The following is a 16,600-nucleotide window of genomic DNA, read 5'->3' as shown; positions in this document are numbered from 1 at the left end:
TATATATATATATATACAATTGTACCTATCTTTTTATGTTACTGTCTTATTTTCTTATTCTTTTTACAATATGTTTTGTAATTACTGCTTTTTACAAGTCTGTGTGAAGCGCCTTGAACCTCTTGGTATGAAAGGCGCTCAACAAATAGTTTTATTTATTATTATTATTATTATTATTATTATTATTATTATTATTATTATTATAGGATTTTCAATCAACGTCACCAGTAAAATACACAAATTAGTACCACTGAAGGTTTGAACTTAATTTTACAAACATTTAGCAAATCATTTCCAAGCATCCCTAAAATATTAGTACTAATTTACCATGTTAGCAAAATGTATGTATTTCAGTACTTTTAAAAAACTAAAATCTAAAAAGAGCAGTACCAAAAAAAAATAAAAAATAAAATTGAGTCTTACCTCTCAGAAACTAAACAAATGACCGACCACGTGAGCAAGAGCTGAGGGTACCACAGCGACGCAGTATTGTATAAAGTATTGACTGGGGTTAGGAATTTGGAATACATTTCAATGTATTGCAATTGCATTTGGAGGCTGAACGGCTGCAACGCCTCCCATTTCTTTTGCAACCTGTTTTAATTTATGACAAACTTGTTGGGGGACTAATGTGAAAATGCGGAGCAAGATAAACAGATAAAAAAACCATCATATATTATGTACAGTACTGTGCAAAAGTTTTAGGCAGGTGTGAAAAAATACTGTAAAGTAAGAATGCTTTCAAAAATAGACATGTTAATAGATTATATTTATCAATTAACTAAATGCAAAGTGAGTGAACAGAAGAAAAATCTAAATCAAATCCATATTTGGTGTGACCACCCTTTGCCTTCAAAACAGCATCAATTCTTCTAGGTACACTTGCACAAAGTCAGGGATTTTGTAGGCATATAGTCAGGTGTATGATTAAACAATTATACCAAACAGGAGCTAATGATCATCAATTCAATATGTAGGCTGAAACACAATCATTAACTGAGACAGAAACAGCTGTGTAGGAGGAATAAAACTGGGTGAGGAACAGCCAAACTCAGCTAACAAGGTGAGGTTGCTGAAGACAGTTTACTGTCAAAAGTCATACACCATGGCAAGACTGAGCACAGCAACAAGACACAAGGTAGTTATACTGCATCAACAAGGTCTCTCCCAGGCAGACATTTCAAGGCAGACAGGGGTTTCCAGATGTGCTGTCCAAGCTCTTTTGAAGAAGCACAAAGAAACGGGCAACGTTGAGGACCGTAGACGCAGTGGTCGGCCAAGGAAACTTACTGCAGCAGATGAAAGACACATCATGCTTAGTTCTCTTCGCAATTGGAAGATGTCCAGCAGTGCCATCAGCTCAGAATTGGCAGAAAACAGTGGGACCCTGGTACACCCATCTATTGTCCGGAGAAGTCTGGTCAGCAGTGGCCTTCACGGAAGACTTGCGGCCAAAAAGCCATACCTCCGACGTGGAAACAAGGCCAAGCGACTCAACTATGCACGAAAACACAGGAACTGGGGTGCAGAAAAATGGCAGCAGGTGCTCTGGACTGATGAGTCAAAATTTGAAATATTTGGCTGTAGCAAAAGGCAGTTTGTTCGCCGAAGGGCTGGAGAGCGGTACACGAATGAGTGTCTGCAGGCAACAGTGAAGCATGGTGGAGGTTCCTTGCAAGTTTGGGGCTGCATTTCTGCAAATGGAGTTGGGGATTTGGTCAGAATTAATGGTCTCCTCAATGCTGAGAAGTACAGGCAGATACTTATCCATCATGCAATACCATCAGGGAGGCATCTGATTGGCCCCAAATTTATTCTGCAGCATGACAACGACCCCAAACATACAGCGAAAGTTATTAAGAACTGTCTTCAGCATAAAGAAGAACAAGGAGTCCTGGAAGTGATGGTATGGCCCCCACAGAGCCCTGATCTCAACATCATCAAGTCTGTCTGGGATTACATGATGAGAGAGAAGCAACTGAGGCTGCCTAAATCCACAGAAGAACTGTGGTTAGTTCTCCAAGATGTTTGGGCCAACCTACCTGCCGAGTTCCTTCAAAAACTGTGTGCAAGTGTACCTAGAAGAATTTATGCTGTTTTGAAGGCAAAGGGTGGTCACACCAAATATTGATTTGATGTAGATTTTTCTTCTGTTCACTCACTTTGCATTTTAATTGATAAATATAATCTATTAACATGTCTATTTTTGAAAGCATTCTTACTTGACAGCATTTTTTCACACCTGCCTAAAACTTTTGCACAGTACTGTATATTTTGAAAAATTAAGAAACCATTTATAGCAGTTGGATTGGCACCCTTTTTAAAGAGGTGACCCAGACACCAAAAAGTGTTTTTAGCGCATTCCTGCACACTTTTATTATTTACACAAAATAAAATAAAACCAGCTAAACAAAAGCCAAACTCCCAATGAAGTACTAACTTATTTCCCTGACTAAAGGTCCTGTAGACTACCAGGCTAAGCAAAACCTTTGGTGTTTTTATTTATTTATTTATTTAATTTAACTAAACTGGACAGCTAAGCTATTTACTGGTCACACAACGTATTCTTCAAGAACAAACACAGAGCAATACTTTAAAACAACTTCAGCTACTTTAAACAGAACAGTCTGTGAAATAACCAGGCAGGCATGGCCATATCTGCAGCAGAACAGGGCTTGTTAGTCCACGGAAATAATAAAATAAGCATTTACAGAACAATATTTTAACAACTAAAAAACAAATATGCCAACTTTAGCCCAGTTTCCTAACCACCAAAAAAAACAACGTAGCACCAGCGTTGGCCCGACCTATAGCACTTGAATATAACATCGGTGCAAAAAGAGAGAAAGAGGGCAGAAAAAGAGCAAAGGAGATGAAGTGGTTCGAGGAGGGCGATAGTAGGGGAAGGAGGAGATCAGCTTCTGGAGCAAATCAGGTCCTGCTGGTGGCCAGCTTTGTGAGTAGGGGGAGAGGTGGAGAGAGAGAATGAAAGAATAGAGTTGGAGAGATGATAGGGATAGAGGGAGTGAAGAGAGGAAGGAGGTGCTTGTCAAGGAAGTGAGCTGATGGGGACGGGGCAGGGGGAGAGAGAGATCAGGTTGGAAGGGTTAGAGCAGCAGCAGTGGTGGTGGTGGGAGATTTTGCAAGAGCGTGATACAGTGGATAGCAGTTAGGAAGCAGCGAGGCAGAGTGTGGTGTAGACCGTGCGCACAGGCAGAGAGCATAGGGAGGAAAGAGCCTGTGTGTTTTGTGAGGAGTTTAAATGGGCAGTGTGTAAACACAGTAGCAATTGCAGGTCTCGGCAGCACCTGGGACAATCTAAGACAGTTTAGCAAACAATTAGTGTGGTTATGTAGTTCACAAGCACTCTATCTTGGCACGATCCATGCGTTGGTAAACCTCAACAACAGAAAGTACAAACCGGTTTTGAGTATAATTCCAACAGAATAAGTAAGATCTGCATTGTTTGCTGTAATCCTGTTATACAGTAGATCATATCTTCAGCCTGACCTATAGCACTTCAAGGTAACGTCGGCACAGTGTTGCTCAACTAAAAATTGCTGTCTGGTTGGTTCTGCCCAGATTTGTGCAAAACACCTGGCCAACATAACTGAACCCCGCTGAAAGGGCATTTAATTCAACACGTGAGACCAGCATGTCCTTTAAATAAACATGTTTTATTTCATGAAACTGTGTCATCAGTGTTACAAGCTGGAAAAATACTCCAGCTTCGTACGAGGGCAAGGTAACAAATAATTTAACCAAGAAAACCAACACAACGACAGCCTTGCTGGGCAGTTAAGGTTTAGTGGTCATGTAGCCACAAACCCAACAGAAACAATGTTTGTACACAAATAACATGCAGTGGGCTGGGGAAGCACCAATTTACACATGTACAAACAACTGAAATATGTGTACACATGGATTTATATATTTGTTTATACACACGCACACATACATGTATATTTCGGTTGTTTTTACACATATGTGAAAACTGGTACTGCTATAACATGTGTGTGTATACAGCACAGCCATCCACAATTCTCCAATTACACGTTTTTACATTTCTCAGAATGGGTTGGTGACCATTCATTTTGGCACTCTGAACGTATGAAATACATAAACACTACAATTAAATATTGTGAACTTATCACGATGATGTGTGAAGTACTAGAAACCAACAAGAATATGACAAGGTACAACGACGATTCATAAAAACACTTTTTTTGGGGGGGGGGGGGGGGGGGGGGGGGGTGTGATCGATCATCTCATTAAGAAACGTTTAACTATAGCACCATACAATGATTAGAGAGGGTTAAGTATCCGGTTAATGCTACCGTAGCATCAAGACAAAATACACCAAAAAGACTGCAATGCATTCCTCTAGCAGCTGTGTTATACCTTACAATAAATAAAGTACTCCATTAAAACCTTGTTTGTTTTATATAATAGTTTTTTACAATTCCAAAACAGAAAATAAACAGTCAACTTCTTTACCTTTACTCGTATAGGCTGATACACTATACAGTGTGCATTAAAAGATAAATACAGCAATACTAAAAATAATATCCAACATTGAAACTGTGTGCTAAATGGTCCTTTCTCTTCCTTAAAACAAATATTGATAAACAAGGCTATCAGACCCCCAACATTTGGTGACTAAACCACGTTGAGCGTTTAAACTCAAGACAACTTTTATTAATACATTTTAAAAAGAGGGTATAGCTCCAAACCACATTTAATCTGCTGATATGGGGGGGGGGGGGATAAAAATAAATAAATAAATAGCCAAGCTGATCAGTAGTTAACAGTATTTATTGTTATTTTCTAAATAACAGGTCCTGACAAGATTATTTGATTGTACTGCCAAATGATCTCGAAGCAGTGACGGTAAATTTAAGATTTCAGGAAAAAACGTGCTTGGGGAATTAAGCTAAAGGATCACATGGTTTCAACTGACCTTGCATTATCAGCATGTCTTGAAGGTTTTACCTGTATAAACCAATTCAAACCATTAGGTGTGTTCAAATAAACTGGATCAATTTAAGAAAAAACAAAACCGTGCTAATGATATGTTCTGTATGTGGCACATTGGATTGCCCCACACGTTGATTTAGTGTATTACTAAAGAGATGCTGTCAACACATCTGAAGGCATCGAGACAGACTTGTAGTCGAAGATTCTTTTTCAAAGTAAAACAATCCATTCTACCATTGAGCGTTCTGCTATTCATGGATGCGTCATATCAATGGGTTGAATTATTGTAATAAATAAATGGGCAATGCAAACTGGAACCCTATTTACATTCTAAATACATATCAACGTGTTTGGGTCCAGTCGCTGCATTGGCAGTTCAATATTTGTATTAGCTAAAGGTCATTTAGGTGTGTCTTGTGTACTAAAGGGGGCAGGTTTATCCCTTACACACTGTGTAGATATACATGGGACACACTGTGGTCATAAACAAATAGATCATTCCTGGGTACGTGCGCAGGCTGCAGTATTTGACACCTTCCATTTGGTGTGTCCTTTCTGCTTGAACTTGCTTGTAGTTTTCACTTTGAGAAACGTGTTTTGCCCTTTGTCCCTTTGTCTTTTCTTGGGGTGCCAACGTTCCACAACCTGTCCAGTCAATGTGTGGAGGGCAGACCCTTGTGTAAGGCAGGCAGGCAGGCAGACACACACACACACACAATCCTGTACCTCAATCGTGTTCTCAGGTGATCTATTCTAAACAGTTACACTCTGAAGTCTGTTAACACTCCCAGTAAGTTTTATGTGCAGTAGAAACTTTTTTTCTTTTTCCTTTCTTTTAAAACCCAACATGGGCTAAAAAAAAAAAACGTTCAGTTACATAAAGCAGCATAACACATTTAAAAAACAAACAAAAGAATTAAATGAAAAAACATTAGGCAGGAGTTTGGAGTCTTTTGATGCACAGTTCATTGGTCGCCATTGACCAAAACCAACAGATTCATTTAAGCAGTCTGGTACACGAGACTCATGGACTGCACTCATCTTCTATTCTGCTTTCTCTTGAAGTATTAAAAATGAAGTTCTTTTCTTGATTCAAGTAAGTATGCCAGTTGTTTCTTCTAGGCCACTCCTTTGTACTGTAAACAGTGTTTTAACAATCCTCTGTTCCAAAAAACACACCGTTCTTGTTCTGCAGGTTGAGTTTTCCCAAAAGCATGAGGTTGCCACTGTCCCCGCAGGCCAGGCTGCCGAGAAGAGATTTTATTCAAAAGACATCAGGTTGGCAGGTATCTGAAAGACATACAACACAGATGACTAAGCAAACCCCTTTCACATAACACTGCAAGACCTGTCTGCTAAGTTTTGTATGGTTTAGACACCCGAGCCAAGCTGCTCAAGAACAGAGTTTGGGAGTATTGTAACTTGGGAGGCATTTGATGTGAAGAGTAACCTTTTTATAAATGAGTATTCTGACGTACCTGAGGCCGTCCACTCTTGCAGGCATCCTCCAAATGCTTGTGCCAAAGTATTGCATGAAACCTTGAACCAGTCTGAAACTTGTACACATTGCCTGCAAGAGATACGGGACACGGCTTAAAACTTTAAAAAGGAAGAAGCGGAATGCATCCAGAAAGAATGTTTTAAAAACATCTAACCGTGGAATGATTAAAGATAAAAACTACTTAAGATGAAAAAAAAAGTGTCATTGATAATAACAAGGATGGGGGCAAACAAACTCCTATTCCATAGCAGTTTCACCCATGCCAGGTTTTACAACTAGCTTGATTAGCCGAGGTGTATAGGAAACAAGCTCAGGTGTGTCTTATTAACCTTATAGTAAAACTAGGAATGGATCAGACTGCTTTGCAATGGGAGTCTTATTTCCATCCCTGAAATCGACAAATTAATAATTGTGCCCCAAGCCTCACCTTTATCAGGGTCGTTGAGCTGGAATATATCGGGGTGCTCCGGATCATCGGGTAAGACCACCATCCATCCAATCACAAGAACCTTTTTACAGGGCGTGGATTTATACTGCAAAACAAAGACACCTGCATTGATTCCGAAAAGGACAGGAAACCCGCAGTCTCTGTCTAGCTTTTAAGATATCTTTAAATAACTCCGATAAGAAAGAAGGATTACCCATAGCTGACCTTACGCATTCAAGATAAGCAAACCTGGTGCTTCTCCTGAATGTTTGATCATAGCCATAGCTTTAGGAACAAAGCTGCAAAGCACAAGCAGAACTAGTCAATCTACAAATTCTAACTCTGTCATGAATGATTAGCTCTCAAGAAGGGCTTGTGTTTTGTCCATTTTTATATAGCTTATCAGCGTAATGTGCACTGGTTTAATACTGGAGTTGCAGTGATACTGTAAAGAATCTATGTGTACTCCAAAATACCATCTGAATTAGTTGCAATATAGTCTGCAGTTCATCTTCTAGGTTCGTCGGTAACTTCTAAAGTTGACAGAAATTTTCCTAGTGATTTTATTTAAATACAGATCTTATTTTAACCGTTGCTATGGTGAGATAGGGAAGATGATAAAAAAATATATATATGTATGAGTCAAGGGGGTAGACCAGGAAACACGCAACCCTCCACAAGAAAAAACTAAACGTAGACCACAGGTATCTGCCATATGGAAGTGCAGATCACAATTCTTGCTGTAGATGGATGTATAGATGCCTTATGAACTGGTAACAAGCTTATTGTTTTGGTACATACTGTATAACTATTTTCAGGGCAACTGAATTTTTTAATTTATTTTTCTAATGCTTACGTGCTTTCTTTCAGTGGCCCTCAGTGCTTTGGAACCGTAATACTGAAGAGTTGAGCCTGAGAGTCTGATCCAGTAGCGGCTCCAGGAGGAAAGCTGGAATAAGGGAAATGCACACTGACCGCATTGTCCATATTTTTTATTAAATTCCCACCCCCGTAAAAATAAACGCATATAATATCAAAAGCTGCGATCATAACCACGGCAATATTACTTCATGAAACACAAGGTACATTTTTTCATCACCCACTTAGACCCATCCTCCATCCTCTCTACAGTCATGTGCAAAGATGTGACATTTATATCCTTTATATACCTGCCTGCATGAAACCTGTGTGAGAATTTCAATTTTCAGTCAGTAATTTACAGAAACAATAGGCATTCACGTGTGAAAATGTGAGACCGCTTTGTGTTTAATCTTATACAATTCACCATTTGTCACTATGTGTTCCTTTTCTCTTCCGATTTTTAATTGCATGCGTGGCTTATTAAAGTCATCAATTAAATTAGGCAATCCCTAATCTAATTTTCAGTTCCAGTGGTTTGATTTCATATGCACAGCCAGTGCACGTGGTGTTCAGGACAGGATGAGAAGAGGCTTTCATCGCTCTCTGTGCCAGACCGCACATACAGCTGTTTCCACAACATTTCTGCTTTGCTCAGAAAAGGGATAACTGGTTTTGTTCAGGTGTTGGACAATCTGATGACAGATCTAATCATTAAGAGATTATATATAGATGTGACACTGACAGATCTAATCATTAAGATAAATATATAGATGTGACACTGACAGATCTAATCATTGATAGGATTATTTCCAGTAAGCCTTGAAAAGGGTGAGACTTGAGTGCAGAAGTAAAACTTTGTAAAGCTGCACTGAAGAAGGCAGAGGTTCATTTCAAAGCTTTGTTAATGAATGACAGGGCCTTGCAGTCTTGCTCCTGCCTGTACGGCTCATTTCATGTGCCTGGGCAGGCCCGGTGTGTGTTTTAATGTCATAGTTCAAGGTCTGTTGTTTTTTATTAGTATTGTTGTTTGGACTTGTGTCTTTAACACTTTCTCATACGTGATTTTTAAAAATAAATTAAGTCAGTCTTGCCTAATTGTTCCGACACGGGGAAAGTGGAAAATAAAACGGTCAAGCAATGAATTTCTTGTTTTTATTTGAGGTTTATCATAGCAGTACGCTGCCAAACACTCCTACTTCCACTCTGTCATTAAATCCTCCACTCACAATCCTCGTAAACTCTTCTCTACCTTCTCTTCCCTCCTTAGCGCCCACCCCCTCATCCCTCTAGAACTACCATCCTGTCTCATTCCTCTCTAAAACCCTCAAGCAAGCGGTACACCACCAGCTCTCTGCTTTCCTGTCAACACACTCTCTGCTCGACTCCCTCCAATCTGGTTTTCGCCTTGTGAAACTGCTCTTCTCTCTGCCCGTGCCGCCTCCCTCTCCTCTGTCCTAATTCTCCTTGACCTCTCTGCTGCCTTTGACACAGCTGACCACTCTATTCTCCTGTCCTCCCTTGCTGACCTCTTGCCTGGTTCTCCTTCTACCTCTCAGAGCACACGTACCGGATGTCCTTGCCCTCTTTCGACTGGTGTCCCCTCCCAAGGCTCAGTCCTGGGACCTCGCCTGTTTTCTCTCTACACCCGCTCCCTGGGTCCCCTCATTGCCTCCCATGGGTTCTCATTCCACTTCTATGCTGATGATGCTCAGATCTTCCTCTCCTTTCCCACCTCTGACATTTCCTCCTGTATTTCTACCCATCTGTGATGGGGTGCAGCCTATTGTGGTGGTTTTGTGTGTTTGTATTGTTTAGAGTGGATATGAGTGAGTTTGTGTGAGGAATGTGCCTGGGCTAATGATGTGCGAATTACCCAGGCACCTGTATAAAAGGGAGTGGTTGGGTATGTTAGTGGGTGAGTGTTTGTGAGTGAGAAGACCTGTGTGAGAGAGTGAGTGGTTCTTTTTGGTATAGCTAGTTTGTTTAAAGCCTGTTTTTGTGTTTGTCTTTTTGGTTGGCCATCATGCCTTTTGTTTTATAAAAGTCTTATTTTCCCTGCACATGCTGACTTTGAGTCTCCTTACCTCGGTCCGCCTGTCACACCATCTCTCGGCCATCTCCTCCTGGATGAACTGGCATCATCTCAAACTCAACCTTTCAAAATCAGATCTCCCCCCCCCCCCCCCCCCCCCACTTCTTATCTCTATCTCTGTTCCTCTTGAATCCACCACCCTCTCTCCATCCTCATCCACCAAGAACCTCGGTGTCGCCCTCGACCCCTCTCTCTCCTACTCCCAGCACATCTGTATTCTGGCGCGCTCCTGTCGCTTCCTCCGCAGCAACATATGCAGAATTTGCCCCTTCACCAATTACCCCACACAGCTCCTAGTTCAGGCCCTGGTACTGTCCTGCCTTGACTACTGAATAATAGAGCAACCGCCACGCACCTCTCAAAGCAATTTAAACGCCTTTAAGACCAGTTGTAATGCCTCTGTGCCGTGCTGGCTGCCCATGGTGGTCCCACTCCTTATTGACAATGTTATGGCGGGTGTTCTGGCCAGCTTTGTGCAGAGACTGGGATGGGGCAGCAGTTAGAGACACCCCAGGTTTTACTAGGAGTTAATTAGCCACCGACCCTCAAAGCCATTTACTTCAAATGGGAATTATTGGCACCATTTACAAATCTAAAACGAGTAAGAAACAGCTAGATTACTCACAAGCCCCTAAATTAAATGTCAGATGTTTATTTTGGCCGTGTTTTTACCAACAAAAATCATGCAATGACGTTGTACCGTAAACGGCTTTAAGAACCTTTAAGAACCAAGCTCAGGCATGCCTAGTTAATCTAGTAAAACCAGGAATGGCTCTAACCGCAATGCAACGGGAGTCTTATTTGTAATCTCAATGTGTGGAGCATTGAATTCAGTCTTACAGCTGGCTTCTTTCCTTCCTTCAGCAAGGTCTTTCTTCTCAGGGGTCCTTCGATCGCAATCCCGCCCATTCCACTGCCGGACGAGCGGCTCGGACAAGCGCCTGTGGGGCTGGACATTCAGATAAAGAGGTCAAACACATTCACTTCAGTTAAAGAACTCGCAAGAAACAACGAAGGTGCGCTGAATTACTCATTAGAAAAACTAAGCACTGCAATAGCATGGTGGCTTATTCGATTATACAGCATGCATCCTAAATGATGTGCTATAGACTGTATATTGTGCTACCAGCATCCTGCAACAAACAAAGAAAGGGCATTTTTATTTTTGAACGGCTGTTGTGTTTTGTTTGGTTTTTTTTACAGCTGAAAGAAAAAATGAACGCCGTGCAAAGCTGTTACAGCTAATTAGCCCTCGCATTCAAAGAATGCGCGGTTATTGTTCGCTTGCTTTTACTTAAAAGCAGTAACAGCAGTGACGTTAAAATAATCTAATCTCCGGGTGGAGGGGCCGAAAATATCTGTGTCCGGCGCTGAGAACCAAACAGATTGTCAGAGGTAAGAAACTAGATTTTAAAAACCTTGGCTATTGCTCCTGATATAGTAATACATAGAAATACACAGCACAAGATAGCAGAGAAGATGAAGACATATGAAATCACAAAGTCCCATCGACATTTAAAAGGTACCAATCTGAGCTGGTTCCCTTCATACATTACATGCAAAGGAATGTATTATTCAGTGACGGGGGACAGTAGTGAAACTGGGACGCACTGGAGGAGTGGGGATGTATACAAGGGCAATGTAACAAGACTATCCATCTATTCTCATGGACGACTCCTGAAGAAAAGGATGAAAACAGGAGATCCTGACCCATGACGCATGCACACTCACGGCCCCACTTGATTGAGACAGACACAGCCACCACCATCACCACCGCGGGAATGTACCTGTAAACACAGCTCCTGATCCGCGGAGAATTCCGAACAGGGACCCGCCAGTTGGGCCCCAATGTGGCACACAACCGACCCCTGTAACATCAGTGTGAACCATCACATGTCAGATCCCACATGGCTTTGTAAGAGCAACATTAGAATGAGTTGACAGCTCCCACTGGGGTGACTTCGGCTTTGCAGGGCAAGAAAGATCAAAAGGCCGTGTGCTCTGTTAACGCTGCCTGCAGGGTCAGTGTCACAAAGCCCCTTCTTACGCTTGCTGGGGAGCGGTCTGTCTGTCTTTTTATCTTTTTCCCCGCATGTTAACTTCCAAGACGGAAGGGTTTTGTAGAAATCAGCTAGTCTAAGCGAGCTTGTGATTACAAAGATAAAAATGCCTGCCTGTCTGTTGAGTTGATTTGTACACTAGAGCAGGCTGCAATTTAGAAGATCTTTTAAAACTAGCCCAGGAGGATGATAGGAAATGTCCATGTATGTACATGTGAAGCCATCTTGGGGCAGGGAATGCAATTTAAAAATTTAAAAAAGTGGTCAAAATGTAAAAAATAAATAAATAATTAAAAACAATACAATCAAATAAAAAGGTCCTTTTTATATACCCTTTATCACTAACCTAGTTATCTGCATTACCTCACTGTCTTATTATTTTTATTTTATTGTTATTGTTCCTTCTTTTAGTCACAGTGAATATTCCAGTGCTTCTATAACACAACAAGTTCCACAGGTTAGCAATTTTAAGGTTAAGTGTAACAGCTTGCATAATAAGTACAATAGGCCCCACATCAGGGAAGTTATTTGTTCTGCCACCGTACATTTCTATGCTATTAATAAATAACCACTGGGAGTGGCTCTCATTGCAAGTGTTTGATGGGTGAATCCCATTGGGCCATGCCCATGTCCTGGATGTTGGATACACGGGCAGGGGGGCAGCGCTACAGCTTTAGGAAGGAAGAGCAGTGATCAGGACTCTCTGAAGCATCCTTTGTGTGTTTCGAGATCAGTGTTCATTTTGAATGGCTCACCTCTCCACGCCCGACGACAGCTCTTCACTGAAGGAGCTTTCACTGCTGCCTGGAGACACAAAACAAGTGGGAGATGAGTTAGGTACCCGTCACGTTGCTCAGCACTAAACACACACACAGCCACTAAACACGAAGCGACTGCAGCTCCCAGAGGGGACCTATCAGTGCTTTCTTACCTAGAGACGTCCCATTTGAGAAGACGCGGTTCTGAGAGAGGTTCCTGGCTGGACTGTGGGATTCTAGGAGGCTGTCGTCCAGCAGGTGGCGTGGTTTCTCAGTCGGGAATGTGGCACTTTTGCTTTCCGCGACACTCAGCTGACACATCACACTGGAGACAAGGGAGAGGAGGAATATTAAACAGGATGAAAGTACCGTTTACAGTCATGGCAGATGCAAATGGTTTTGATCAGTTATCTCGTATTGTATTCTAGTAGTATTTGTACCTAGTGTAAACCACACTGTATTTAAATACTGTTTTTGCACTGTAACCTTGTATTGCCTTGTAACACCTGTCACCTTGGATAAAGCAGTCTGCCAAATAAACTAATAACATAATCATTTATTATAGCAGCTGTAACTGCTTAACTGATGCTTAATAAAACCAAAAATGATTAAAAAAAACAAGAGACTAAACTCCTATATGACCTATTTAATTTCTATGATGCTGTAAATATCCTGGACACCCTTGCAAACGAGATGATCCCTTGATCTCCATGTTTTCCCAGGTTCAATATGTAACTGTGCACAGACATGCACGTTCTAGGCTGGGAGTCTTGACACGTGGATTTGTTTTTCAAGCACAGCATGCATCCAGGACCACGAGGGTTTTAAGAGGGTAATAATAATGCGTAGAGAAGGTGTAACAATTCAATACAAATCCAAAAGATCACATTAACCCTGAAGAGGCAACGTGGCAACTTACTCCAATCTTTGCAGCAGGTGCCAATAAACTTTTCCAAACATGCAAGTAGCCGTAATACTATGTTTGGAATAACACACACAAACACAGTTTATTTGTCAAACTATCAACTTCAGCCTGCCTGGCTTAGGTGCCTTTTCCATCTGGTATACCCCTTGTACTGCATAAGGGTTCTTACCCTTCAGCACCATCTGCTGGAAAGACTTAGCAGCTGCATGGTTTATTGATTTTTTAAATTATTATTATTATTATTATTATTATTATTATTATTATTATGATTATTATTATTATTATTATTATTATTAATTGGTCATTTAACCCAAAGCGATTTAAAGAGATTAGGGGGTGAACTATGGATTCTTGATGGGCTGAATGGAGCCTTGATGGGCTGATGACAAGCAGGACAGACTACACTTACCAGAATGCACTGGGGTTCTGAACAGCGCACAGGGCTTTAAACCCCCAGGCAAGTCTGCAGCAATAATTCCGTGCAAGTGAACCTGGGATTTAGAGGTTTCAAAACTAGAAACACCTTCAGTTGTTTCTGTCTTGGGTCTGGAACAAATGTATGCTCTGGAGAAACTGCTGCTCATATCCTGCTCCCCATCCCCTGCTCCCGGTGGCAGCGCACTCGCTTGATGCCCAATCTCCCCTCCCCTCTATCCCCAGCACACTCACTTGTTCCCCAGGCTGTGGCTCTTCCTGTGCCGTGCCACTGGGGGTGTGGGCAGGCTGGCAGCGACGGAGGCGTCCGGACAGGTGGGTCTCCTTCTGTAGCGCACTGAGGTCAAGACCTCGGAAGGGCCTGTGGGAGAGGGGAGACACACACACACACACACAGACACAGACACAGACACACAGAGCTGTGAATATCCAGGAGAACCAACACACTGCAACCTGGTTAAGCTGGATAACTGCATTACATGCATGCCGTTGATATCATTTACAAGTAGCTTTACCTTTTTAAGTAGTTTGCAAACGCTGTGATTTTTAATTTTTTTTTTTTTTTGATGAGTCTGTGTTAACTGCTCTTCAGTTCAAGTTGCCTGTCATAAGTATATACAGCTCTGGAAAAAATTAAGAGACCACTGCAAAATTATCAGTTTCTCTGGTTTTACTATTTATAGGTATGTGTTTGGGTAAAATGAACATTTTTGTTTTATTCTATAAACTACTGACAACATTTCTCCCAAATTCCAAATAAAAATATTGTCATTTAGAGCATTTATTTGCAGAAAATGACAACTGGTCAAAATAACAAAAAAGATGCAGTGTTGTCAGACCTCGAATAATGCAAAGAAAATAAGTTCATATTCATTTTTAAACAACACAATACTAATGTTTTAACTTAGGAAGAGTTCAGAAATCTATATTTGGTGGCATAACCCTGATTTTCAAGCACAGCTTTCATGTGTCTTGGCATGCTCTCCACCAGTCTTTCACATTGATGTTGGGTGACTTTATGCCACTCCTGGCACAAAAATTCAAGCAGCTCGGCTTTGTTTGATGGCTTGTGACCATCCATCTTCCTCTTGATCACATTCCAGAGGTTTTCAATGGGGTTCAGGTCTGGAGATTGGGCTGGCCATGACAGGGTTTTGATCTGGTGGTCCTCCATCCACACCTTGATTGACCTGGCTGTGTGGCATGGAGCATTGTTCTGCTGGAAAAACCAATCCTCAGAGTTGGAGAACATTGTCAGAGCAGAAGGAAGCAAGTTTTCTTCCAGGACAACCTTGTACTTGAGTTGAGAGCGGCTGATCTACACAGAACATACATTTAGCCTTTTTCCCCACCCTCATATTGTAAAATGCATCTGAGAAAATCCAGATCTCTCTCAAATCACAGCAATTGTTGAAACGGGGAACACAGATGCACGGTTTAAAAGGAAATTTATTTCCAGGGACAGAAATGAGCAGCAATACGATTTCCAGAAGAGAAACGGAAACAGTTAAGAGAAGGTGCAGTTAAAGTCACAGCGAGTTACAACAAACACGCAACACAGCTTTGCAGGTGAACTTCCAAAACTTCAAACAGCAATTCAAAAGCAACCTCTCTGCATATCTGCTCCATGTATCTGCAATGGAAAGTATTACCATTGTGAGACATTTTGAACCTAAACAGGTTCAAAATCCTGCGGGCATTAATGATCTTTCCATTTTAAAAGGCATTACTCAATCAACGGTAAAAGATGTTCCTTTTAGTCTCTCGCAGGTGAAGCGAGGTTAAAAGTTCAAGAGCTGCTTGTGTAAATAAGTCTGGCTCTTTGTGGAGTTCACCTGTGGCGTGTGAACAGCCACCGTCTTGAGCCAGCCTCCACCCAGTTACACAACACACAGACAGAACGCTAATGTTAAAGCCAGGTAAGTTTACCTGCAATTCTTTTTGTGTGTTTGCTATTAATCTTAATGTTCTCCGTCATGTTAGCTGGCACACAACTGCAGTTAAAATAATTCTCTTTGTTACTGACATGCCATTCAGATTAGTGCCAGCGCAGTGCAAAAACACAATGACAGTACTGCTTGATTTGATTTGAAAATGCCAAGATTTCTATAGATTATTTCCATGTTTCTTCAAAACTGCAATAGAAAACACCACTCAGTTCATTAAGCAAAAATCAAGCAAACTCATGATCTTGTGAAGATTTTTTTATTTTTTTTTCCTGTTCATTTTATTTATCATTCAAAAATGTACTAAAACCTCTCGCAGTAATTATTATCCTAAAAACGAGTGCTGGGACAAAATAATGTTTTTTTCCTGTTTCCTTTCAAACATTCAAAATGTACTTTTATATTGAATCGGTAAACAAAAGGATAATTCCTACCATATTCAAGTAAACCCGGAACCAAATCAAATTACAGATCAAAGGAAGGATTGGAAGTACAGGCAGTCACGCTTAATCAACATGGTAAAGCACGGTACAAACACACACATGACAACGGAACAGAAAAACACATGTTTGTAATGGAAAGTAGAATTTCCTTGTTTGAAGCATGAAAAGCTAGTGA

General features: G+C 41.1%; 1 protein-coding gene across 3 annotated transcripts in view; it reads right to left on the bottom strand.

Annotated features, from left to right (window-relative positions):
• Positions 1-3,656: 3,656 nt before the first annotated feature.
• Positions 3,657-16,600, bottom strand: part of LOC117962659 (ras-specific guanine nucleotide-releasing factor RalGPS1-like) — a 136,439-nt gene continuing 123,495 nt past the window's right edge. For 2 of the 3 annotated variants that reach the window (XM_058986750.1, XM_058986751.1), the window contains 9 exons: positions 14,271-14,397; positions 12,850-13,001; positions 12,674-12,722; positions 11,646-11,726; positions 10,699-10,807; positions 7,762-7,854; positions 6,906-7,011; positions 6,456-6,547; positions 3,657-6,267 (listed from right to left, as the gene is read on the bottom strand). In XM_058986750.1, the coding sequence (XP_058842733.1) occupies positions 6,238-6,267; positions 6,456-6,547; positions 6,906-7,011; positions 7,762-7,854; positions 10,699-10,807; positions 11,646-11,726; positions 12,674-12,722; positions 12,850-13,001; positions 14,271-14,397 (839 nt within the window). In that variant the 3' untranslated portion in view covers positions 3,657-6,237. The remainder of the gene's footprint in view (positions 6,268-6,455; positions 6,548-6,905; positions 7,012-7,761; positions 7,855-10,698; positions 10,808-11,645; positions 11,727-12,673; positions 12,723-12,849; positions 13,002-14,270; positions 14,398-16,600) is intronic. The other variant, XM_058986752.1, reaches the window with a different exon arrangement.

The sequence above is a fragment of the Acipenser ruthenus genome, chromosome 15 (genome assembly GCF_902713425.1).
Source record: "Acipenser ruthenus chromosome 15, fAciRut3.2 maternal haplotype, whole genome shotgun sequence".
NCBI lineage: Eukaryota > Metazoa > Chordata > Actinopteri > Acipenseriformes > Acipenseridae > Acipenser > Acipenser ruthenus.
This window is presented reverse-complemented; position numbering and strand designations above follow the sequence as displayed.